Source organism: Chiloscyllium punctatum, chromosome 30, assembly GCF_047496795.1.
Source record: "Chiloscyllium punctatum isolate Juve2018m chromosome 30, sChiPun1.3, whole genome shotgun sequence".
NCBI classification, from domain to species: Eukaryota; Metazoa; Chordata; class Chondrichthyes; order Orectolobiformes; family Hemiscylliidae; genus Chiloscyllium; species Chiloscyllium punctatum.
In genome coordinates, this window is record NC_092768.1 from 34045032 (window position 1) to 34072326 (window position 27295).

Genomic DNA, 27295 nt, shown 5'->3' on the forward strand with positions numbered 1-27295 from the left:
AGAGTAAGTTCAGACAGGAGCTGCTGTGCGCTCAAATATCTCTTTACTTTCATTTAGAAGCAAGCTCAATGAAGAAAAGTGCTGCGTTGAGGACCTTTCCTCGACATCCCAGCTCAACTCCATTTCAAATTGACTGTCTCTCAAAGTGAGTCAACCTTGTGAAGAACAATGCTTCTCTTGAAAACACGTCAAAATTAATCAAATCCTGCAACTGAAACACATTTCAATATTTTCAAAATGGCCACAGAGGCTGTACTGGTATGCTCCTGCTCCAATGGCTAGCCACATTATTTTTTTTCCCCTCTTTTGTGGTGTTTCTTCCTTTGTGTCAAAATTCACCTTTTCATTGGCTGCTGTGAAGGAAGACAGTTGCCACAACCTTACAGTCAAAATGCCCAATCAATTTTATCATGTTTGTTTAGGGCCTAACTCCACGTTCACAACTTTTGCATTTTCCTTGAAAGGATTGATTAACAGAAAGTTAGCATATGTGCCCTTAAAGTCACTAATCCATCTAGAATTAATTGACATTGGTGATGAAATCTCTCCTTTCACTGTTCAGATTTGACTTCAATTCTTAATTTCTGTTCTCACACCGTATGCTCCGAATTAGCAGTTTGAAATTTGAAATTGATAAAAACTGATTTTTTTTTTCCCCAAATTGCAACCCTAGTTCATTTAATTTTTGTATTAAATTGCATGCCAGTATAGTTAGAGCTAGTTGAAATGTGGCAAATACCATTTCCTGAGAAGGTGAGACGTGTTCCTTCTGTTTGCACATTATTCCCAGTTATAGCGGTGTCTCCAGAACGTAGATTAACCAGGATGTTGTAGTTGATCAGAAGGACCGAGTCAGAGGCAAAAAAAAATCCAATTTTGCTTTTTGAGAAAAGTTTATTAATCTTGCAGTTCAGTAAGATATTGTATTTGTTGGATACAGGTAGGCTAGAAACAGTCAGGCATTACAGATTGAATGAACTCTTGAATGAAAGTAATTAGAATAGTTTAGTTTATTGCTCCCACTTTGTCACCCCAGGTGCACTCAAGTGTTTTCCCCAATTTGACACCAACCTAGGGATGTGCCAGTATTAAACAGAACTCAAAAAATAATCTACTGAGAGGAAACCACAGAGAGGGGGGCACCATTATCCCCAACATCATTCAGACAGGGGCAAAAGTAAGGGAACATTTTCTCAGTAAAGGCCTCACTGAAGGTGTAGAGATGAGCAAAGTCAGTAGCATTGTAAAAGGACACTTGGCCTCCCTCGTAGTCCAGGTAAATGCCAATCCGACTGGGTGTACCACTCAGGGGTAGGGGAGTGATAGTGGGGGAGGTCAGAGCACAGTACTGCCCTCCGTTGCTCAGGGAAATTGCCAGGTATCCATTCTCTGGCTTCAAAGCGACGTCCCCCTTCCTGTTAATGGATTCTCTGGCCACACCCAGGTCCCATTTGGACTTGCCGCTCACCTCCACCTCCCAGTAGTGCATACCCATTGTGAAACCTTGTGTGGCCAGGACGGACACGCACACGTCAAACCTGGCCGGGCCATCAGGGAGAATCTGCTTGGTTTCAATGACAGTCACACTGGTCAAGTCGTCCGCCAGCAAGAGCCAAGGGTTTGCAGTTTGAGGATCCAGGGTCAGGCTGTGGGGAACTGAACAACAAAAAAAAATGCAAATGAGATGAACCAAGTGGATTATGCATCAGTGGGAGAAGTGTTGTGGTGGCACAGTGATCACTGTATTATAGATATTCCTAATCAAATCAGTTCAGCAATGGCTGGAGTGGGACTTGAACCCAGACCTCCCGACTCCAATAGGGACACTAGCACAAGACACCACTGTGCATTCTTGTCATCACTAATATCATCCAGTCAAAAATCTACACAGTAAAAACAAAAGAATGGAGAGAGAGTCAACTGCAATAGGGCTATCAATGGATCCAGGAAAAGTAAGGACAGGAAATCCTCACTTTAATTAGTGGTAGTGTTGCTGGGGAAAAGACTCCATTTTAAGTGAAGCACATGCTCTCATAGGTATCAATGGAAAAGCCAGTGTAAGGTTCCTGAAGATATTTCTTGCTCAGAAAAGTCAAATGTACAAGTTGAAATACTGTCATTACCAGACTCTCCATTCTGAAGCTACAGCCTATATTTCTCACCCAACTAAGCCAAGAAAAGAAAAAATATTTACTGAACCTGTGTACAGTAGCAGGCAAGCCAGACTGCAATTGTTTCGCTCACCCACAAACAGTCTTCAAAAGTGAAATCAGCTTGCATCAAGAAAATGCTCTTATTTAAGAGAACCACTCAGACCTGGCCTCTTGCTTGCAAAAGGAGAAAATAAACTCTTGCTTTGGATACTGTACAGGCCGTCTTCCCTCTGAACTTTGGCTCTGGGTTTCTTCAAAGAGCAAAATTGCATTTCAAGTAAAACATCCCTTACTACAGGGTGTGGTCAGGGAGAGTTACGTTCAAAGGTTCCAATTTGCAATGTTGCAGTAAAAATGCAAACAACTTGCATAATATGCATGCAGAAGTGAAGAATCACAACTCAGACAAAATGACAAAACGTGGCAAACATACATTCTTTCAGATAAGGGAAAACAAGTTTAGAATTCTATTGATAAAAGGAGTAGAAATGAAGAACTTTTTTGAAAAAAGAAAGTGCGGTTTTGAATGAGGCCAGGTAGAAAATAGGGAGAGCCAGCTGCATATAGATGTGGTGAAGCAACATTAGGTGAGAGGGGATACTGGCAAATTAAAAAGCCATCAAATCTTTCATACACAAATATAAAGTGAAGACTGGCAAAAGGACGATCAGGGACCAAATAGATGTACACGTGGAAGGACAGCACAGTTGAAGTATTAAAATGAAACTTTTCATCTGCTGTGACTAAAGACCTTGGCCATTGTCAAAAAGGACAAAGTCCATAGTTATGGCTATTTAAAATGGAAAAAAGGTGTCTGGACAGTTTGCAAACAACACCAAGACCAGATGGAATGCATCCAAGGACATAGGGAAGAGAGAATTGAGATTGCAGAGACACTAGTAAATTTAGTTTTGTTAGGCTTTGGACAGTACTGTAGGGCTGGAGGATTGCAAATACTATGCCCTTGCTCAAGAACAGGTACAAGAATGAACCAAGAAACCACAGACAAGTCAAACTTCTATTGTTGAGAAACCATGAAAATAATACAGGACAAAATTAAAAAGGCATGAGTTCATGAATGTGAGCAACTGTGGATTTGAAAGATTAAAAAAAGTTTAAATAATTTATGAAAGTTTTTGTAAGAGAAAACAAATGTTGATAAATCAATGCGCTTCCATGGTGCATATGAACTTCCAGACGACATTTAATGAAGAGCTATAAAGACTTGTGAACAAATTTAAAAGATTGTGGAAAGAAAGAAGCAATGACAACATGGACAGAAAAATTGTCCAAGATCAGAAACAGAATGGATGGCTAATTAACATTTTATAAGCTACAGGAATACTTACAGCAAAGATACTAAGGGCTCAGTGTGGAATTCCTCAGTTCCTGACATACATTAATGAACCAGACCTTGAGGTACAGAGCACAAATTTGAAAGCTTGGGGATTAAAGAAAATTCAGGAGCATTGTAAATTGTGAAGTTCTATACTACCCTCAAAAGTGCATAGACAAGTTGATGAAATTGGCAAATTAAAATTCAAAGTGGAGAAGTGAAAAGGCATATAGGTTTTAAAAGCAAGAACATGGAGACTGAATAAAATAAAAAGTAAATTCACAAGAGGTTGCAAGTGCTGAGGCAGCAGGGTGAAAATCATTTTTAATCATCGTACTCCAAGCAGGTGGAGAACTGTTGGCATATACTATATCTTGGGCTTTCATTAATAAACAATGCAGGAGAGCAAAGGTTATTTGAACATTTAGACAGGAGCTTGACTTCAGCTGGGGTATTTTGAAGAGTTCTGGGAGCTGTGCTTTAGCAAGGATGGAAGAACATGAGGTTTCCAAGAAGTTGCCCACGAGGAGGAATTTCATTTACAGAGACAGATGGGGAGAGGTTGGAACTGCCTTAGAAGGCATAGAGGCAGTATATTTCAAGCATTCAAAGTCACAAGTGGACAGGATAGAGCAAAGAGAGAAAGTATTCCAAGTCATGGTAGAGAACAAGGGGATACAGACATAAAGCAATTTAAAAAGTGGGGCAAAAATTATAATGAGAAGAAGATTCTCTCTACAAGCTGTTGGGGATCTGGAATACAGTGCCCTTAAAGTATTTTAGAGGCAGGTTCATAGAATCCTTGAATCTCTACAGTTGCAAAGAGGCCATTTACCCCACTGGATCTGTACCAACCCTTCAACCAGCACCCATTGAGAGTCCCCACCCCAAATAGCCCTGAATTTCCTATGGCTAACCTGTCTAGCCTGCACATCTTTGGACTGTGGGAGGAAACTCACACAAAGGAGCAGAGAGAGGAAATCCACATAGACCCAGGGAGAATGTGCAAACTCCACACAGTCATCCAGCCAAGGGTGGAATCAAACACAGGACCCTTGTGCTATGAGGGAGCAATGCTAACCACTGAGCTACCATGCCACCCCAGTTAAACAAACACATTCAAAGAGGGAACTAGATTACCGTTTACAAAGGACCATATTATGAGAGAAGGAAGAATGGCAATGATTAAAATGTCCGTTTGGAGAACTGTGCAGCTTTCTCTAGTAATAGTTGCAATCAAAGTCTGGATTACTGGAGGTCTCTGGGTAGTGAATAATGAAATGTGAATGGGGGTGGAAAAGGCTAGGGAGTTGATGCATTTATTTTAATTTGCCAAACCGCCCTCGATTCACAAATAGTTGTTTAGAAAGAAGTTTAGAAAGAAATTTAGAAAGTGTGTCTGATTTTTAAAGAGTGGAGGGGGTGACAAAGCAGGAAATGAGAAGCCAATGAATCACTAGATGTTAAACTAAATATTAAAAAAGAAATATCAAGGCACTTACGCAAGGTCAAGGTAATCAGACCCAGTCTTTGTCAGTTATATACATTTCACAAAATATATTGGAATGCTTACACAATGCTGTTGATAAAGGGGAACTGGTTAATATACTTAGGTTATTGCAGAAGATAAAGCTTATGGAATCTGGCGTGAAAAGGGAGTTGGAGGTAGTGTTTTAGCATGGAAGATTGGCTAGCTAACAGGAAGCATGGAGTGTTTCTAAAACAAAAAGGTTGACAGAACATACCAAATGGTGTGCCACTAACAAGTCAAACCAGTGTTGGGACCACAATGGTTTATAATTAACAAGGTTACTTGGCAGAAGGTTTGGTTGCCAAATTTGCTTATGATAGGAAGATATGAGAAAAGCTGCAAAAGAAGATTTACCTGCCTATCTTCTTTTCCACCTATCCACTCCTCCATCTTCTCCTTGACCTATCACCTTCATCCCCACCCCCACTCACCCATTGTACTCTATGCTACTCTCTCCCCACCCCCACCCTCCTCTAGCTTATCTCTCCACGCTTCAGGCTCACTGCCTTTATTCCTGATGAAGGGCCTTTGCCTGAAATGTCGATTTCGAAGCTACTTGAATGCTGCCTGAACTGCTGTGCTCTTCCAGCACCACTAATCCAGAATCTGGTTTCCAGCATCTGCAGTCATTGCTTCAGGTAGGTAAAAACATTTGTCCATTCCTGTTGAACGGGACAGTCAAACATTTACACTAGCTTCCTTGCTTTGGGGAGAATGCTAGTCAATTTTGGGACGTATTAGAGGATTTATTTAAAACTTTGCTGGTCAACAAAGAGAGACTGTGGGGGGTTCAGAAAGAAAACAAACATTCACAACCAGAGTAACTCATGTGGTGGAATGAACTTCCAGAGGAAGAAGTGGTGGGTGTGGGTACAGTGAGATGATACTATGGTATTAAGAGGTATTTTTTCCAGGGAAAAAAGAAAGGTGGAGTCAAAGATGCTGATTAGTCTACTCAGAGGCAACAAAAGTAAACAGGTCGAAGCCTTGTTTTTGAAAGGGTTGAGTAGAAGCCACCTGAATGGGTGGGGTCGAGCTTCCACAGAACCAAGTTTTTCTCCATTTTGGTTTTTCAGTTTGAAAGCTGGTGTATATCTCTCCCCTCTACTATTCCCAACGCACCCCCCCCCAAACCCCTGATCGGAGAATTGCACAAGGGAATCTATTTTCCTTTGCCAAATGTGTGCTTTAAGAATGTTACTATATCAGAAGAGTTAGTGTTTAGTAGTTTAAAATAAAATCACTTAAATTTCCCAATACAGAAGAGTCATTCCAGTTTCTTATTTTTGTTGTATTTTAACTAGTGTCAGAATAAAGTGTACGTTGCACTTCAGACTGGTAGATTGACCAAATTGTATCTGGCGGAAGTGAGGTTGGAGCGCATAGCTGGGCGGGAAGCTAAGTGATTAGTATTTGAGTGGGTTGCACCTGAACCAGAAGGGCACCAATATCCTGGGGGGTAGGTTTGCTAGCACTCTTCGGGGGGGGGGGTTTAAACTAATTTGGCAGGGGGATGGGATCCGGACTTGTAGTGTAGCAAGTAAGCTAGCTGTGTGTCAGGATGCCCAAGACTGTAGGGAGGCTGTGGAGAAGGTAGCACTGACAGAGACTACTTGCAGACACAGAGATGGGCTCAAGTGCGTATACTTCAACGCAAGGAGTATCAGAAATAAGGTGGGTGAACTTAAGGCGTGGATCGGTACCTGGGACTACGATGTTGTGGCCATCACGGAAACATGGATAGATGAGGGACAGGAATGGCTGTTGGAGGTTCCTGGTTACAGATGTTTCAGTCAGATTAGGGACGGTGGTACAAAAGGAGGGGGGGGTGGCATTGCTAATTAGAAATGGTATAACGGCTGCAGAAAGGAAGTTTGAGGGGGATCTGCCTTTGGAGGTAGTATGGGCTGAAGTCAGAAATAGGAAAGGTGCAGTCACCTTGTTGGGTGTTTACTATAGGCCCCCCAATAGCAGCAGAGATGTGGAGAAACAGATTGGGAAACAGATTTTGGAAAGGTGCAGAAGCCACAGGGTCGTAGTCATGGGTGACTTCAACTTCCCAAATATTGATTGGAAGCTCTTTAGATCAAGTAGATTGGATGGGACGGTGTTTGTGCAGTGTGTCCAGTAAGCTTTTCTAACGCAGTATGTACATTGTCCAACCAGAGGGGAGGCCATATTGGATTTGGTACTCTGTAATGAACCGGGACAAGTGATGGGCTTGTTAGTGGGTGAACATTTTGGTGACGGTGACCACAATTCTGTGACTTTCACCTTGGTTACGGAGAGAGATAGGTGCGCACAACAAGGTAGATTTTACAATTGGGGGAAGGGAAATTACGATGCTGTAAGACAGGATTTGAGGAGCATACGTTGGGAGCATAGGCTGTCAGGGAAGGATGTGGTGGAAATGTGGAACTTTTTCAAGGAGCAGATACGACGTGTCCTTAATATGTATGTACCTATCAGGCAGGAAAGAAATGGTCATGTGAGGGAGCCTTGGTTGACGAGGGAGGTTGAATATCTAGTAAAGAGGAAGAAGGAGGCTTACATAAGGTTGAGGAAACAGGGTTCAGACAGAGCAGTGGAGGGATACAGGATAGCCAGAAGGGACCTGAAGAAAGGGATTAGGAGAGCTAAGAGAGGGCATGAAAAATCCTTGGCGGATAGGATCAAGGATAACCCCAAGGCATTTTATGCGTATGTGAGAAACCTGAGAATGATGAGAACGAGGGTAGGTCCGATCAAGGACAGTAGTGGGAGACTGTGTATTGAGTCGGAAGAGATAGGAGAGGTCTTCAACAAGTACTTCTCTTCAGTATTTACGAACGAGAGGGACCGTATTGTTGAAGAGGAGAGTGTGAAACGGACTGTTAAGCTAGAAGAGATACTTGTTAGGAAGGAAGATGTGTTGGACATTTTGAACAACTTGAGGATAGACAAGTCCCCCAGGCCCGACGGGATATATCCTAGGATTATGTGGGAAGCAAGAGAGGAAATTGCAGTACCGTTGGCAATGATCTTCTCGTCTTCACTGGCAACAGGGGTGGTACCAGGGGACTGGAGAGTAGCGAATGTTGTGCCCCTGTTCAAAAAAGGGAATAGGGATAACCCCGGGAATTACAGGCCAGTTAGTCTTACTTCTGTGGTAGGCAAAGTAATGGAAAGGGTACTGAGGGATAGGATTTATGAGTATCTGGAAAGACACTGCTTGATTAGGGACAGCCAGCACGGATTTGTGAAGGGTAGGTCTTGCCTTACAAGTCTTATTGAATTCTTCGAGGAGGTGACCAAGCATGTGGATGAGGGTAGAGCAGTAGATGTAGTGTACATGGATTTTAGTAAGGCATTTGATAAGGTTCCCCATGGTAGGCTTATGCGGAAAGTCAGGAGGCATGGGATAGAGGGAAATTTGGCCAATTGGATAGAAAACTGGCTAACCGGTCGAAGGCAGAGAGAGTGGTGGTAGATGGTAAATATTCAGCCTGGAGCCCAGTTACAAGTGGAGTTCCGCAGGGATCAGTTCTGGGTCCTCTGCTGTTTGTAATTTTTTATTAATGACTTGGATGAGGGAGTCGAAGGGTGGGTCAGTAAATTTGCAGATGATACGAAGATAGGGGGAGTTGTGGACAATGAGGAGGGCATTTGTCGTTTACAAAGGGACTTAGATATGATGCAGAGCTGGGCTAAGGAGTGGCAGATGGAATTCAACCCTGCCAAGTATGAGGTTGTCCATTTCGGAAGAACAAATAAGAATGCGGAATACAGGGTTAATGGTAGGGTTCTTAGTCAGGTGGAGGAACAGAGGGATCTTGGGGTCTATGTACATAGATCTTTGAAAGTTGCCACTCAGGTGGATAGAGTTTGTAAGGAGGCCTATGGAGTATTATCATTCATTAGCAGAGGGATTTAATTCAAGAGTCGTGAAGTGATGTTGCAGTTGTACAGGACTTTGGTTAGGCCACATTTGGAGTACTGTGTGCAGTTCTGGTCGCCTCACTTTAGGAAAGATGTGGAAGCTTTGGAGAGGGTGCAGAGAAGATTTACCAGGATGTTGCCTGGAATGGAGAATAGGTCGTACGTGGATAGGTTGAGAGTTCTCGGCCTTTTCTCGTTGGAACGGCGAAGGATGAGGGGTGACTTGATAGAGGTTTATAAGATGATCAGAGGAATAGATAGAGTAGACAGTCAGAAACTTTTTCCCCGGGTACAACAGATTGTTACAAGGGGACATAAATTTAAGGTGAAGGGTGGAAGGTATAGGGGAGATGTCAGGGGTGGGTTCTTTACCCAGAGAGTGGTGGGGGCATGGAATGCGCTGCCCGTGGGAGTGGTAGAGTCAGAATCATTGGCGACATTTAAGCAGCATTTGGATAGGTACATGGATGGGTGCTTAATCTAGGTTAGAAGTTCGGCACAACATCGTGGGCCGAAGGGCCTGTTCTGTGCTGTATTGTTCTATGTACACAACACCTGGCACTTGCCTTTAAACTATAAAAAGGTTAGAGTATGTTGTGGTTCTGTTCGCCGAGCTGGGAATTTGTGTGTTGCAGACGTTTCCTCCCCTGTCTAGGTGACATCCTCAGTGCTTGGGAGCCTCCTGTGAAGCGCTGCTGTGATCTTTCCTCTGGCATTTGTAGTGGTTTGAATCTGCCACTTCCGGTGTCAGTTCCAGCTGTCCACTGCAGTGGTCGGTATATTGGGTCCAGGTCGATGTGCTCATTGATTGAATCTGTGGATGAGTGCCATGCCTCTAGGAATTCCATGGCTGTTCTGTTTGGCTTGTCCTATAATAGTAATGCTGTCCCAGTCGAATTCATGCTGCTTGTCATCTGCGTGTGGGGCTACTAAGGATAGCTGGTCATGTCGTTTCGTGGCTAGTTGGTGTTCATGGATGCAGATCATTAGCTGTCTTCCTGTTTGTCCTATGTAGTGTTTTGTGCAGTGCTTGCATGGGATTTTATACACTACATTGGTTTTGCTCATGTTGGGTATTGGGTCTTTCATTCTGGTGAGTTGTTGTCAGAGAGTGGTTGTTGGTTTGTGCGCTGTTATGAGTCCTAGTGGTCGCAGTAGTCTGTCAGTTCAGAAATGCTCTTGATGTATGGTAGTGTGGCTAGTCCTTTGGGTTGCGGCATATCCTCATTACGTTGTCTTTCCCTTAGGCATCTGTTGATGAAATTGCACGGGTATCCATTTTGGCGAATACATTGTATAGGTGTTCTTCTTCCTCTTTTTGCAGTTCTGGTGTACTGCAGTGTGTTGTGGCCCTTTTGAATAGTGTCTTGATGCAACTTCTTGTGTGTGTTGGGGTGGTTGCTTTCGTAGTTTAGGACTTGGTCCGTGTGTGTGCCTTTCCTGTATACCTTTGTGGTGAATTCTCCATTTGGTGTTTTCTGTACCATCACGTCTAGGAATGGGAGTTGGTTGTCCTTTTCTTCCTCTCTAGTGAATCGGATTCCTGCAAGTGTGGCATTGATGATCCGGTGTGTGTTCTCTATTTCTGTGTTTTTAATGATCAAAGGTCATCCACATATCTGACCCAGAGTTTGGGTTGAATTTGCGGTAAGACTTTGTTCTAATCTTTGCATCACCGCTTCTGCTATGAGTCCAGAGATGGGTGAGCCGTTGATTTGTTCATATATTTGGTTGTTGAATGTGAAGTGTGTTGTGAGGCACAGGTCCAGTAGTTTGAGTATGCTGTCTTTGTTGATAGGTTCAATGTCCTGTTGGCTGTTCTGTATGTCCAACAGGTTGGCTATTGTTTCTCTGGCTAGGGTTTTGTCGATGGAGGTGAACAGTGCCGTTACATCGAATGAGGCCATAGTTTCTTCCTTGTCTATCTGTATATTTCTGATGATGTCCAAGAATTCCTGTGTTGACTGTGTAGTGTGTGTCTGGATCCGCTGATCAGGTGTTTCAGTTTCTGCTGTTTTACTCATCCACAGATTCAATCAGTCAACAAGCACATCGACCTGGACCCAATATACCGACAACTGCAACAGACAGCTGGAACTGACAACCGGAAGCAGCAGATTCAAACCACTACAAATGCCGGAGGAAAGATCATAGAAGCACTTCACAGGAGGCTCCCAAGCACTGAGGATGTCACCTAGACAGGGGACGAAACGTCTGCAACACAAATTCCCAGCTCGGTGAACAGAACTACAAATCTTCTCTCAGACTTTGAAGGTTAGAGTATGGGCCATCTTAATGTTTTTGAGGGGGTTTGATCTAGGTCCGTAATAGTTACAATGTTTAAAAGACATTTAGATAGGTACATGATTGGAGGGATATAGGCCAAGTGCAGGCATTGGGACTACTTTAGTCTGTGATCATGGTCAGCATAGACCAAGAATCTGCTTCCATGCTGCAAGACTCCAAGTACTGCAACCTTAGCTCCCAAAAGCTGCTCAAAAGGAGAATCTCCCCGGCTTCTGCTACCAGTCCATACCCACTGGGGCTGTATAAAGACCTCTGATCACTTTCTGCTGTTGTCATTAAATAATGTTCCACATGATGACAGTACAATATATCAGGACAAAAACTGGACCATGTAATCAGGTGAAGCCTACTCTAGCTTCAATTTAATCACAGTTATCACTCAAACCAAAAATCAGCTCAGCCACTTGTCATGAAGTCTGTTCAATGACTGTTCTGTGCTACAATTACATGTTTTGTTGTCAGGAACAAATTTAGAACGAATAAAGCAAAAAAAAACAAAATGAACACCTTCCAAAGACAAGAGTATTGGCTACAGCATTAGATTATTTCTGCCCCTTAGGCAATGAAGGGCTGTGCATGGGAACAGCCAACATACACAGTATACAGGCTTTCAATAGCATTAATGTTCTTACAATGCAGAGGTCGAACCCCTCTGCTAATTAAAATTAGAACACTCAGAAAAGCTCACATCATCTGTTAAAAGTGTGAATGAGTGAGTGAAAGAAAACCCACAATATCCACTGTTTAAAGAAAAACAAAATTTCCAAACTCTAACAGTGAACACCAAATAAAAACCATTAACAAATCAGAGCCCACTTTTTCCTTAAAAAAAGTGACTCCCACTCAAATTCTCTTGTACTGTCCTCCTTCTGGTGTTGAATCTGCTGTCTCCTCCCTCAGCAGACTGTGATCATTTTTTTAAAAACGGAGTCTTTATATAAAATTCCTTGGTACATTAAATAGATGGTGCCTTCCAAGATTTTCTTTGAGAGCTCTTTCGGGTGTCATGTCCTTATGTTTGATGGGTAGTTAGCTCTGACTAATTTTCAAAGTGCCGCTCCCACCCTTCGCAGGAGTTATTTAACAAAGACACCAATGAGGCCATGGTCTCTTTCAACGTGACAGCCCTATTCACATCAATAAACAAGACCCTAGCCAAAGAAACACTTGCCTCACTGCTAGAGGAATCAGGGATACAAACACCCAATAGCGCCAACTCCACCAGCAAGGACAGCATCCTCAAATGACCAGACCTGCATCTCAACCCACTTCACCTTCAATGACAGGACATACAAACAAATCAATGGGATTGTTGATTTGGCATCACCAATATTCAGGACGTAGCAGAAGCAGTTAAGCAGAGGTTAGACAAACAGCCATTCCCACAATCCAGCCTAAGCTTTGGGTCCATTAAGTGGAGGATCCCTTTGTCATCACAAAATGAGATAAACTAGAAGAAATCTGCAAACACAAACACCCTTGCTGCCAAAAAAATTCAAAAAGGAACAATAAATTACTTCCCTTCTTGGATATCATGATAGAACAAGAAGCCAAACAAACCGACCCACTCAGCAAGCAAACCAACAACCCAAACCATGCCCTTACTCTTCATAGCCAAGACTCATTGGTCTGATGTTATCAATATAGTTAATTCAAATGGAGTTGGTTTTTGCTATTTTGGGCATAATTTAAAATTAGTTGGTTAAATTCAAATCCAGATGCCTTAACATCAGAACAACCCCCAAACTAAGTTACGTATTACCAATTCTCATCACCTATCAGACATAGTTACAGACATGTACTGTCAAAATTTCTCAGCTCAAATGAACACTCTCTCAAAGTGGACTCTGGATTAGTGGTGCTGGAAGAGCACAGCAGTTCAGGCAGCATCCAAGGAGCTTTGAAATCGACGTTTCGGGCAAAAGCCCTTCATCAAGAATAAAGGCAGTGAGCCTGAAGTGTGGAGAGATAAGCTAGAGAAGGGTGGGGGTGGGGAGAAAGTAGCATAGAGTACAATGGGTGAGTGGGGGAGGGGATGAAGGTGATAGGTCAGGGAGGAGAGGGTGGAGTCGATAGGTGGAAAGGGAGACAGGCAGGTAGGACAAGTCATGGGGACAGTGCTGAGCTGGAAGTTTAAAACTAGGGTGAGGTGGGGGAAGGGGAAATGAGAAAACTGTTGAAGTCCACATTGATGCCCTGGGGTTGAAGTGTTCCGAGGCGGAAGATGAGGCGTTCTTCCTCCAGGCATCTGGTGGTGAGGGAGCGGCGGTGAAGGACCTCCATGTCCTCGGCAGAGTGGGAGGGGGAGTTGAAATGTTGGGCCACGGGGCAGTGTGGTTGATTGGTGCGGGTGTCCCGGAGATGTTCCCTAAAGCGCTCTGCTAGGAGGACCCCAGTTTCCCCAGTGTAGAGGAGACCGCATCGGGAGCAACGGATACAATAAATGATATTAGTGGATGTGCAAGTAAAACTTTGATGGATGTCGAAATCTCCTTTCGGGCCTTGGATAGAGGTGAGGGAGGATGTGTGGGCGCAGGTTTTACAGTTCCTACGATGGCAGAGGAAAGTGCCAGGATGGGAGGGTGGGTTGTAGGGGGAGGCGTAGACCTGACCAGGTAGTCACGGAGGGAATGGTCTTTGCGGAAGACGGAAAGGGGTGGGGATGGAAATATATCCCTGGTGGTGGGGTCTGTTTGGAGGTGGCAGAAATGTCGGCAGATGATTTGGTTTGTGTGAAGGTTGGTAGGGTGGAAGGTGAGCACCAGTGCTGTTCTGTCCTTTTTACGGTTGGAGGGGTGGGGTCTGAGGGCAGAGGTGCAGGATGTAGACAAAATGCGTTGGAGGGCATCTTTAACCACGTGGGAAGGGAAATTGCAGTCTCTAAAGAAGGAGGCCATCTGGTGTGTTCTATGGTGTAACTGGTCCTCCTGGGAGCAGATACGGCAGAGGCGGAGGAGTTGGGAATACGGGATGGCATTTATGCAAGAGGTAGGGTGGGAAGAGGTGTAATCCAGGTAGCTGTGGGAGTCGGTGGGTTTGTAAAAAAAATGTCAGTGTCAAGTCGGTCATCATTAATGGAGATGGAGAGTCCAGGAAGGGGAGGGAGGTGTCAGAGCTGGTCCAGATAAAGTTAAGGTCAGGGTGGAATGTGTTGGTGAAGTTGATGAATTGCTCAACCTCCTTGCGGGAGCATGAGGTGGCGACAATGCAGTCATCAGTGTAGCGGAGGAAGAGGTGGGGAGTGGGGCCGGTGTAGTTACGGAAGATCAACTGCTCTACGTAGCCAACAAAGAGACAGGCATAGCTGGGGCCCATACGCGTGCCCATGGCTACCCTTTTGGTCTGGAGGAAGTGGGAGGATTCAAAAGGAGAAAAGTGACCAGGCACTCTTTCACCTTCATAACAGGGACTCGGTTGTAACATGAGATTTTACCTGTTATTAGACTCTTAACGCGAATCGTAGTCTAATAAATCCAAACTCAAGGCCCAGTCTCTTCTACTGAAGAGACCATGTGAGTATCCTTTACTGCTAGGTTGCAATAAGTAAATTAATATCACCAGGGCAGGTTGGCACCAGTGAAGCTACCAATAGCATCTCAGCGTTCCAGTGTACACATCCAAAACAGACACCATGCCAGCTGAGATGAATGTGGATTTGATCAATAATACCAATTATTGAAACCAGTTCAATTTTTTTTAAATATTTATGACTTTGTTTCAATGTTGTTTAGTCCTGCCAAGCTTCTGTAATGTTCAAGGCCCTCTCCTGTACTCAAGTAGGACACACTTGTGATAGAAGAGATTTTAAAAATTAGTTTGGAAGTCAGAGCATTCCTTTCCTGTTTGACATACTAGTTATTACACACACACTGGTTCTCTCAATACAAAACACATGTCCATTGCACAATTTGTTATAGTTGCAAGTTAGTGACTAACTGTACACTTGTCCAGTGGACAAACTACATCAACACAAATTGATCAGTAAAGACAATATTTCAAAAATGTTATAAAAAGTGACCAAAAAAAGGGTTTAAATAAAGATGCTGCCACTGACTTAAGGCACTGCCAGCTTAGCAAGGTCATACTGCTATTGCACACATCTCATCTTCACAAGGGATGATTCCTAATCATACGCCCTCAGCCACATCAAACGTCAACTGTTTGAGCCAAACCACTCTACCGCAAAAGCCAAGCAACAGTAGTGACAGAATCACTTATAAAAATTCAGGCAGTTTAATTGCCCCCCATTAACCTAGATACAAGATTACTGGTGGAGCCAGTACATTTATTTACCTGGGTGGATGGCACTCTTCATTTCTCTCCATAGCTTGTACTGTAATGGACCTTTGTATGTTCCCAGGCACACATTCCCAGGCAGAGCAGTAGGCATCTCTTCAGAAACCCTGCGAACACAAAACCAGGTTAGAAAATGCACAAGGGCAGAAGAACACAAGACTAGGAGTGGGAGGCAATACACTCCTTTCAGTCGGCCCTGTGTTGCAACTATACGTTGCGTTGCTATCAGGTACAACAGTTGAGAATAATGACTAAAACAAAAAAAAAGCAATATGAGCATCTTCCAAATGACAAAATTATTTGGCTACAGCAGAAACCTTGCAGGCTGATTGGAGTTTTATAAACTAATGATGCCAGCCAATCACATGATGATTAGCATATACAACTGCAATGGAAGCAGATGAATTTGAACAGTCAAGTCTGCCTGGAGCAGGTGCCTCTCTGAGACAATGGAGGGCTTCAGAACCTAAAAACAAGTGAAGCATTTCTTACGGGAAGAAATATTGTTGCTGCCAGAGAGAGTGTCCTCTGAGGGGACCTGGAATCTACCACTCGTCACCAGCCAAAGGAATCCTGTCAGTTACATTTGATCCAACAGAAATCCCATGGCCAATGGCTTCTCAGTAAACTCAGTCCAGGTAAAGACGGACATTTCAACCTGTGAGTTCAATCTTCCCCGTATCCTGGTTAACTGTCAATTTACTGAAGTACCTTTAAATGAAAACACGTTCCAGAGAAGTATGGGGCTGTACTCAGCAATCCCAGAAGGCAGCTCACCACCTCCAATAGCAATGAAGGATGGGAAATATTTACCCAGTATAAATAAAATAAAAACTCATTCTTGTGTTAATTCCCCCCAAACGAGGCACTTACATTTGGAAGCAGTTAAAATACTAATGAACTTTATAGCTTTGCTGGAATATGTTTGATTGCAATAAATTATTCAAGTTATTTGATTCATTTGAGACTGAACCATTTCACGTTTCAATTGGACATATCACCTCCCTCAAATTTAAACTAGTCAGCCCATTCAATAAATTAAACAGTCAATAGAGTTGCAACCAATCCTCTACCTCACTTTAGGTTTTGTACTCAATCCCCAGGTTTTGAAGAGGATTATCAAAATAACTGCGTAGACTTGTCAAAAGCAGGAAAACGTTCGAGTCCACATTTTTCTCATCTAGTCCAAAATCATTCATCCAGTTGGAACCATGAAGCCTTGTTTTTGACACTGCATTCAAGAACTCAAATCAGGAAGTGAACTTTTGCACTGTGTTTTTAGCAAGGGGACACTGGTAGGAGACTAAATACTTTGCATCATATTCCAGGTGTGATTGCACCAAAAGCTGAATATAACTGAATTTCCTCATGTCTGAAATTCAGTTCCCTCCAATAAAAACCAACTGCAGTAAGGGGGTTAGTACATCAGGATTTAGACCAGAGGACACAGTGGGATGTGAATGTTAATTTACAATTGCTCCAGTAAACAATGCGTACCTGTCCCTCCAAGAGCCAACCTCCTTGAGGAGAGAAACAAGACAAATGTTAGTTTGTCACTGTAGTATAGTGGAACAAAAAAAAACACATTCAAGTAGCAAAAGAACAAAGAACATAGAACAGTACAGCACAGTCCAGGTCCTTCAGTGCTCAGTGTTGTGCTGAACTTTTATCCTACTCTAACCTAGACTAACCTACTATTATAGACTAGGACAGACCATTTAAAACATTCTTCAACAGGGAACCCAGACCATAACATGGCAATTTGTTTTGGTACATGTACAGTGAAAATTACCCAGAGTAAGTTATCAAGGTTGATTGCCAGGTTTTAAAACAGGCAAACAAACAATTAATCACAAAATTGCACAATGAAACAAGGAACAAAATAATGAATTCTTACAGACCTCCATCTGTCCGAATATACATAATCCCAATAAGCAAATCCAATTTTAAGAAACGGCAGACCACTCCCCTCTTATTATACAGGTCACTTCTAAAACATGACTACTTTGGCATGAAGTCTCATACTGTTTACATGTAAACAAAAAGGCTTCAATACCCTTTAATCTCTGTACCAAACCAGTCTAATTGGAACCAGGAGTGTTTTATTACCCCTCTTTTTTAAAAAAAAGGACACAGTAGCCTTGAGAGAAAAATGGAACAAGCTTCGTGACACTTTATACTCCATTGTGCTGAATTCCATGTGCCTATCCAACAGTCACTTAAATATCCCTCATATGTCTGACTCTACCACCACTGCAGACAGTGCATTCCATGCATCCACCATTACCTAAAGAACCTACCTCTGATATCTCCCCTAAACCTCCTTCTAATCACCTTAAAATAGTGTCCCATTGTGATAGACACTTCCACCTGGGGAGGAAAAGAAAAGGTTTTTGGCTATCCACTCTATGCCTCCTATCTTGTGCAGGTCTATCAAGTCATCTCTCATCCTTCTTCATTCCACTGAGGAAAGCCGAAGCTCTCTCAACATGCCTCCAGTTCAGTCCTGGTAAATTTCCTCTGCATCCTCTCTAAAGCTTCCACATCTTTCCTATCATGATGCAACCAGAAGTGAACACGATATTCCAAATGTGGTCTAACCAGGGCTCTATAGAGCTGCAGCATAACCTCATGGCTCTTAAACTCAATCCTCCTGCTAATAAAAGCCAACACACCATATGCTTTAACAACCCTAACCACCTGGGTGGCAACTTTGAGGGATCTATGGAAATATACCCCAAGATCCCAGTGTTCCTCCATACTGGAATGTCAAATATGAATGCACAATACAGAGTTAAAGGCAGGATTCCCAGTGAAGTGAACAACTTCACACTTTTCCAGATTGAATTTCACCTGCCACTTCTCAGACCAGCTCTGCTTCCTATCAATATTTCATTGCAACCAACAACAGCCCTCCACACAATTCACAACTCCATGAACCTGTGTTTTATCAGCAAACTTACTAACCCACCCTTCCACTTCCTCATTCAAGTCATTCATAAAAAGTAAAAGGAACAGTGCATTTTCAACATTTCCACATTCACTGTACCTTACACCAGATTTCAGCATTTCACTCAAAGCTTGGCAGAATATTATCCAATGTTACTTTATTTATATTCAAACAGAATTTGAAGTACAGAAGTGTTAAGAATGGATGACACTATTCTGGTCATTCTATTTAAAATATTCAAAAAATGGTTTGGCAATACAAAGTTTAAGTATCACAAAAAGAAAGCTGTGTCACACCCATAATCATCAGGTCCATTCACAACAAGACCAATTCAAAGGGGGGGGGGGGGAAGCAACGTTGATACTGTACAAGAGGAGAGGACTGATTGGGTGGCTAGTGGACTAACTGGTAAAGACATTTCCATGTTGAACCAGAATCATATCATAGAATCAGAATCCCTCATGTGGAAACAGGCCCTTTGGCTCAATAGGTCCACACCACCCCTGTGAAGAGTATCCCACCCAAACCCATTCCTCGATATTGACCCCTGTCTAATGCACCTAAACTACACATTCCTGAACACTATCGGGCAATTTAGCATGGCCAATTCACTTAAACTGCACATCTTTGGATTGCGGGAGGAAACTGGAGCACCTGGAGGAAACCCACACAGATACCGGGAGAATGTCAGTCTGTATGAAGTTTGCATAGTCATCAGAGGCTGAAATTAAACCCAGCTCCCTGGCACTGAGGCAGCAGTGCTAACCACCAAGTGACTGTGCCATCCATATAACAGTTAATGTTTGACAGTTAACTGCCAGCTGATGTTAAACTAGGTAGGTTGACTGATTGCTTGGGGTATTGCTGCGAACAACAAACCACAAATTATTGGCACCTATTTGGCAGATTTGAAACACGTGCACACACGTTCCTTCTCTGCAATGGGTAAGCCCCTTCATATAATTTTCAGCTTAACAGTCCACACAAGTGCACCACACAGATCCACTGACAAATCGAGTTGTTGGTGAGAAGAAATACACTGACAGTCAGGATTACTTAGCAAAGATGATCCAATTCAAGAGTCAACAATAACTGGTAAATGGAAAAGCCTTGGGGAAAATTGATGCACAGAGAGATCAGAGTGTTCAGTTCCACTGTACCCTGAAGGCAGCAACGCAGATTGATAGAGTGGTCAAGGCAACACATGGCATTCTTTCCTTCATCGGACAGAGTATTGAGTGAAAGGGTTGGCAGGTCATGTTTCAGTTGTACAGGACTTTGGTTCATCCACGTTTGGAATACTGCGTACAGGTTGCCACATTACTAAAAGGATGCGGATGCTTTGGAGACGGTTCACCAGGATATTGAGTACAGGAGTTGGGAGGTCATGTTATGGCTGTACAGGAGATTGGTTAGGCCACTTTTGGAATATTGCATGCAATTCTGGTCTCCTTCCTATCGGAAGGATGTTGCAAAACGTGAAAGGGTCCAGAAAGGATTTACAAGGATGTAATCTTGGGATGTAATTTACTGTAAGGATGTAATTTCCAAGGGTCTGTTTCTGCTCGATACCTCTCTATAACTAAGTGCTGTCCAAATTATAGAACCACTTCTAACGTTGGACGTTGGTGTGGGTTTGGCAAGCACAAATTTGCTGGGCATGGTGCAAGTGGTCAGCACCTTCCTGGTTCTGAGTAAGCAAAACTGTTTAGCACTAGTCCTTGGCACAGACATTTGACACTTGTGGCATCACACTGGGTAAAGAAAGAATGGGGAAGCATGCCAGGGTAGACTCATTAGGCTGCACACAGACTTCAACTGTGCTAGACCACCCCGATTCTCAAGGGAGAAAGAAAAAACATAAGTCACTGGAGGGGCATTAACAGGGCAAATAGTCATGGTCTTTTCCCCAGGGAAAGACAATTCCAAAACTAGAGGACATTGGTTCAAGGAGAGACAGGAAACATTTAAAAGGGACCCAGTTGGCAACTTCTTCACGCAGAGGGTAGTGCGCACACAAGCTGCTAGAGGAAGAGGAGATTGGTATAACATTTAAGAGGCAACTGGTTAGATTTATTAATGGGAAGGGTTTAGAGGAATTTGAGCCAAATTGGACTAGATTAATTTAGGATATCTGGTTGTCATGGACAGGTTGAACCAGGAGATCTGTTTTCATGTTGTACAGCTCTTTGACAGTGCTGATTTTATCTTGTCACAGGACAGTGAGTCCCAAAGTTTCTCAATGGCCAGCTTCTGTACTTCTAGCCATTTAAAAAAAACAGATTGGGGAGCAAAAGGGAAAATCCTGGCTACAACATATGACATATACCCCTCCCAATAAAAGTAAAGTCAAAATGGGGGAAGGGGAAAGCCCAGAAGAGGCACCTGGACAGCACAGTGGCTCAGCAGTTAGCACTGCTGCCTCACAGCACCAGGGACCGGAGTTCAATTCCATCCTCAGCTGACTGTCCAAGTGGAGTTTGCACATTCTCCCCCACCTGCGTGGGCTTCCTTCTGGTTTCCTTCTACAGTCCAAAGACATGGGAGTTAGGGTGGTTTGGCCATGCTAATGTGCAGGAATGTGCAGGTCAGGTGGGTTAGCCACAGGGAATATGAGGGCAAGGGTCTGTGTGGGATGCTCTTTGGAAGGGCAGTGTGGCCTTGATGGATTGCATACACAATAGAATACCTACAGTGTGAAAACAGGCCCTTAGGCCCAACAAGTCCACACCGACTTTCCGAAAAACAACCCACCCAGACCCATTCCTCCTACCCTATTACTGTACATGCACTCTGGCTAATTCACCAACACATCTCTGAACACTAGGGGGGGAATTTAGCACAGCCAATTCACCCTAACCTGCACTTCCTTGGACTGTGGAAGGAAACCCACGCAGAATGTGCAAACTCCACACAGACAGTTGCCCGGGGCTGGAATCGAACCAGAGACCCTGGCGCTGAGGCAGTAATGCTAACCATTGAGTCAGTGCTGCCCCAACTGCTCCCACATTGAATTGAATTTCGCCTTGACTGCAGCATAGAATCAGTCGATAAATGGAAAGGGTAAATAGAGGTAAGACAATATAAACTCAGCTAAACTCTCAGACATCAGCAACACAAAGTGCTTACATTTAACTTTTGTTGTGCTACTAAGCTAAGTTAGAGATGTTCACAAACCCCATGCTATGAAAGGGGATAGATCTCCTGAAACAGAATCATTAGTGGTGTTGGGGGAGTGCAGGAAGAGAAGAGAAGAAGAGGATACATACCTTAAGAGATGCCAAGTCACCTTGATCCAGTTTAGCCTCAATACACACGATGTCCTGCTCAGTGGAGAAGAGCAGTGCCCGCAGCTTTGCCAGGTTCCTTTCCATTTCCGCCAGGTTCCCTTCCACATGAGCCTCCAGCTTCTCCAGGAGCTGCTGCTCATGCTCATTGAGGAACTTGTGCATGTCAGCAAACTGCTGAGCAATGTGGCAGATCAAACTGCAGCCCACATCCTGGAGGGGAAGAGGATGATTAAACACACGTGGAACTCTTCTTTCCACCCCCCATTCAGAGAGGATTGTCAGGAGAGATCAATTGTTTGCATTCAAGCAAACAGGGGCCTCAAAAAAGTGGGGGGGTAGGAAATGCCCAATATTGCCCAAGGTGAACAATTCAATAAAGCGCAGTTTGTTGCATTGGGTAACTGGTTGCTCCTCAGTTCATTCCAGAAGCACAAGACTCCAGGCCAAAATGACCACACAGCATTAAGGTGATGAGAATGTCAGAGGGATCACCTTATGGTAACTTATTGAATTAAGGCCCTTGCTGGATGTTAAAATGCATCAGCAGTACTGAAGAGCAAGCAATTGCCCCATTATCCGAGTCAATAATCTTTCAACCCAACAGCCCAAGAAACAATTGGTTGTCCATTCAGTCCACTGACACATTCAATGCGCCAATCCCTTTGCAGGAGAGCATGCATTTATCCACCTTTTAAAGTTCAGGGACATCTCACCAAACATAGAAGACCATCTGGGAGCAAACTTAAGCCATTTGACCATGGTGAATGAGTTCCTGAACCCCATTCTCCTGCCTTCTCCCTGTAACTTTTGATCCCCTTACTAGTCAGGAACCTATCTTGGTATTAAAACACACTCCCTGACAGTTTCCTGCAGTATGAGTTTCATAGATTCACCTGTGATGGAAGAAATTTCTCCTCTCCTTTGTTCTGAAAGGTCTGACCCCATGCCCTTGTCTCCTTGTCCCTCTTACTAGTGGAAACATCATCTCCATATCTACTGTCAGGCCACAAGAGGTCCCCCTTCCAAAACTCCAATGAGTACAGACTCAGTTGCCAACCGCTCAAAATGACCAGTCCTTCAGCCACAGGATCATTCTTAAACCTCCTCCAGACCCCTCCAAGACTAGCACATCCTTCCTTAGATATGGGGCCCCAAGACTACACAACATTCCAATTGCAGTCAGACTGGAATTGATACAGCCTCAACAGTTAATCTCTGCTCCTGTATTCTAGGCCTCCTGAAATGAATGCTGACACTGCATTTGTCTTCCAAACTGCCAGTGTGCATGTTAACCTGAAGAGAATCAGGAACTATGACTCAAGTCCTCAAAGCCCTTTCCCCCATTAGAAACTAGTCTAAGCCACTATTCTGCTTACCAAAGTGCACAAACACACCTTCCTCACTTTGTAATTCATCTGCCTTTTTGCTCACCTACTTGCCTTCTGGAGCCTCACCATCTTAACACCACTAGTCCCTCCACTTCATCCTGATTTGTAGCAATCACATAGTTACACCACTCCCTGCAGAACTCAATAGTCACCAGCTGCCATCCTGAAAAAGACAACTTCATCCCCCCCCTGCTTTGCTCTGTTAGTCAGTTAATCCTCTATCCATGCCAGTGCCTTTCCCCTGACACCATGGGCACATATTTAGCAACCTCCTGTGCAGTACCTTATCAAAAGGTGTATTGGAAATCCTAATAGATCCCATTCACTGGTCCTCCTTTGTCTAACTTGCTCATTACCTTAAAATAATTCTAACAGATTTGTTAGGCACGACCTCCCCTTGATGAAGCCATGCTGACTCAGCCATATTTTACCTCGTGCTTCCAAATATCCCTACAACCTCATCCTTAATAATGAACTCTTAAATTTTACCAACGACCGAGGTCAGGCTAACCGGCCTATGATTTCTGATTGTCTGCCTCCCTCCCTTTTGAACAGGAGCATTACATTAACCAATTTCCAGATCTCTGGGACTATCCTGACTCTGGTAATTCCTGAAAGATCACCAATGCCTCTGCAATTGCCTCAGCCATCTCCTTCAGAAACCTGGGTGGCAGTCTATCCAAGAGAGCTTTGACAAAGGGTCAGTTAGACTCGAAACGTCACCTCTTTTCTGTCCTGAAGAAGGGCTTATGCCCAAAATGACGATTCTCCTGCTCCTTTGATGCTGCCTGACCTGCTGTGTTTTTCCAGCAACACATTTTTAAGCTGCAGAAATTGTCCAGCATTTTCTTTTTTGGTTTCAGATTCCAGCATCCACAGTAATTTGCTTTTATCCAAGAGAAGTGATTTATCCACCTTCAGATCATTCCTCATCATCTTCGTGATGGTCAATACACTCACCTCTGCCCAGAGCCTCTTAAAATCCTGGTATGCTATTAGTGTCTTCCACAGTGAAAACTGATGCATAATATCTATTCAGCTCCTCTGCCACTCCTGGATCTCCAACCTCACTTTTCAGCCATCCAATGTCCACTCTTGCCTTTCAGATACCTAAAAATATTCTTGCAATCTTCTTTTGTGTTACTAGTTAGCTTAATCTCATTTCACCTACACCCCTCATTGCTTCTTCAGGTATACGCTGCTGGATTTTTTTTTAAATCCCAGTAATCTTCACCACATTTCTTGTTCAGACATGGTTGTCAGGAAAGATCAATTGTTTGCATTCAAGCAAACAGGGGAACTAAAAAGCTTTTTCATTTATGCTGTCCCTTGACTCCCCTCATCACTCATGCTTGCCTAATATTCTCTATCATACATTTCTTCCTCCTTTGAATGAATTTAACGCTGCTCCTCCCAAATTACCACACCCCCCCTAACCCCCACAGAAACCCCTGCCATCACTGCTCCATTATCTTCCAAGGTTCCCCTTCCTATCAACTGACCAGCTCCTCCCTCATATCCTTATACATATCCACACTCAACTATGGCACGGTTACATTGATTCCAGAATTCACCCTACAGTTTGAGGGGGAGAAGTTATCTTAGAGTGGTTACTTCCCCAGAAAAGGTTCATTTTTTTTTAAAAAGTTTCCCAATCGACTCTGCCTCATTACACCTGACCAAATCCAGAACTTCCTATTCCATAATTGGCTATACCACAAGCTGCTCCAAAACAACCCGGTAGACATTCCGCAAATTCCTTTTCTTGAGATTCACTAACAACCTGATTTTCCCAGTCCACTCGCATATTGAAGTCCCAGGATTATTGTGATCATGCATATCAGACAACATATTTTCTCATCTCCCGATTTATTTTCTGCTCTGCGTTTTGACAACTGCACAGAGGCCCGCACATAACCACCATCAGGGTCTTTTCCCTTTGCTCTACCCACACAGATTTTATGCCTTCCAATCCTGTGTCGCTTCTTGCGATCGGTTTAGTGTCATATCAATTGCAGGCAACCCTTTCCCTCCCACCTTCCCCAACCCCCGCCCATCCTTTTTGATAGCTCACCACCGTCAGAGGCATTGCCCAAGTAACAAGACTAGTAAACTGCAGGCCCAGGCCAATTCTCTGGGCATGTGTTCAAACCCCAACACAACCCCAGCTAGTGAAATTTCAATTAAATAACAGTCTAGAATTTGATGCAATTATTTCCGGATCATTGGATTTTTTTACAACATTCATTCAATTCCCAAATATCTTTTCAGGATGGAAACCCACCCAATTTACCTACTCTGGCCTACACATGACTCCATACCCAAAGCAGCTATTTGACTTTTCACTTATCCACTAAGAGGGCCTATTAACGGTACTCCAGGGTGAGTGACAACCAGGGATCCAAAAAAAAAAAGTTTTAAAAACACTAACTCCATAAAAAGAGGTTGCCTCAGATCTTGAATCATTTGCAGATCAGACAGCCTTACCTTCGTCTGTGCAATCTCCAGGACTTGTTTCTGCACCACATCTTTCAAAGAGACCACCTTCTGGTTGAGAGAGTTTAACAGCACATCTCCCTTATTCTGCAGGGGAAGGCAGGAAGAAAACAGTTATTACTAGACGCCAGACTTGCCGCAAAAAAAAAAATCCCTTCACGCATCGTAGATTTCTTCTGTCATACAATCCCTACAGTGGAGACAGCGACCATTTGGCCCATCGGGTCTGCATGGACCCTCCAAACAGGATCTCCCCCTACCCACATTTAACACAATCCACTTAACCTGTAGATCTTTGGACTGTGGGCATGGAAAGTAGAGGAAACCAAGGCAGACACAGAGGTAACATGCAAACTCCACAGAGTGGCCCAAGAGTGGAGTTGAATCCAAGATCCTTGATGTGGTGAGGCAGCAGTGCTAACCATAGAGCTGTTGTGCCACTTGTACCCCCAGCTTCAGCATGGACTCGAATTCCCAGCCTCAAGGCAAAATCCAGCACTGGTTGGGTTGGAAAGTCTTATTCCAAAGTCAAACTTATTGCTGGGCTTTTTAATTATTTTGTTTCAATTTTTGCACCCATGCACACGGATAGCAGTGAATTGAGGAGTGTGTAGGTTAAGCTATTTTATTTTAGATTAGGATTAATCCTCAGCACAACATCATGGACTTGTACTTTTCTATGTCCTATGAATTTGCACTTAATCTGACTAGGAGAAAGCGAGGACTGTAGTTGCTGGAGATCAGAGACGAGGGTGTGGTGCTGGAAAAACACGGCAGGTCAGGCAGCATCCAAGGAGCAGCAGAATTGATGTTTCAGGTACAAGCCCGTCATCAGGCTTCATTTCTAATGAAAGGCTTATGCTCGAAACATCGATTCTGCTGCTCCTTGGATGCTGCCTGACCTGCTGTGCTTTTCCAGCATCACACCCTTGACTTAAGAATCTGAACCTTGGTACCTACAATGGTACTGTAAAGTGGTGATTTGTAAGCTTGTCACTGTACTCATTCTTTTTGTTGTTGCATGTACCTGAAAGTTAATTCTAAAATCAACACAGGACACCTGCTTTTGCAAAACGCACACTTGTACCATTCTTCCCCCATCCCTTCTGGAGGCAATACCTTGCAGGTGGCCAGGAATTCAGCTCGTTCTCTAAACTGGTGCTGCTTGTGAAGCTTGGAATCCCTGCACACCAGGCAGATAATCATGCCGTCCGTCTCACAGATCAGGGTCAGCTTCTCCTGGTGCTCCGGACACAGGCGCCTCTCCTCCTCACTCAGCTCCTGCTGTGGGCTGGTCAGCCGCCGAATCTTATCCACCACGTTCCGCAGCACACGGTTCGGCTGCAGCAGCAAGCGCGGGGTCCTCACACCGCACTGCGGGCAACAGACCGAGCCACCCTGCGCCTCCCTGTAGGACACGATACAGGAGCGGCAGAAATTCCGCTCACAGTCCACCAGAACAGGCTCCACAAACAACCCGAGGCAGAGGGGACAGACAAGGGCTTCCCCGTAATTCCCATTCTCTTCCCCACAAGACATGAAGCAACACTCCCCAACTAACTACAAGTACAAACACTACACTTCTACCCTTCCCCCCTCCTTTTAAAAGGTTGTGAGGCTCAACTGGCTC

General features: G+C 43.8%; 1 protein-coding gene across 1 annotated transcript; it reads right to left on the minus strand.

Moving 5' to 3' along the window:
• Positions 1–874: 874 nt before the first annotated feature.
• Positions 875–27295, minus strand: LOC140455404 (zinc-binding protein A33-like). The gene is made up of 6 exons (XM_072550228.1): positions 26785–27295; positions 25657–25752; positions 21761–21991; positions 17039–17061; positions 15539–15648; positions 875–1656 (listed from the first exon to the last, which is right to left on the minus strand). Exons 1-6 carry the CDS (start codon positions 27202–27204, stop codon positions 1112–1114), a joined length of 1425 nt encoding a protein of 474 aa, XP_072406329.1. The 5' UTR covers positions 27205–27295; the 3' UTR covers positions 875–1111.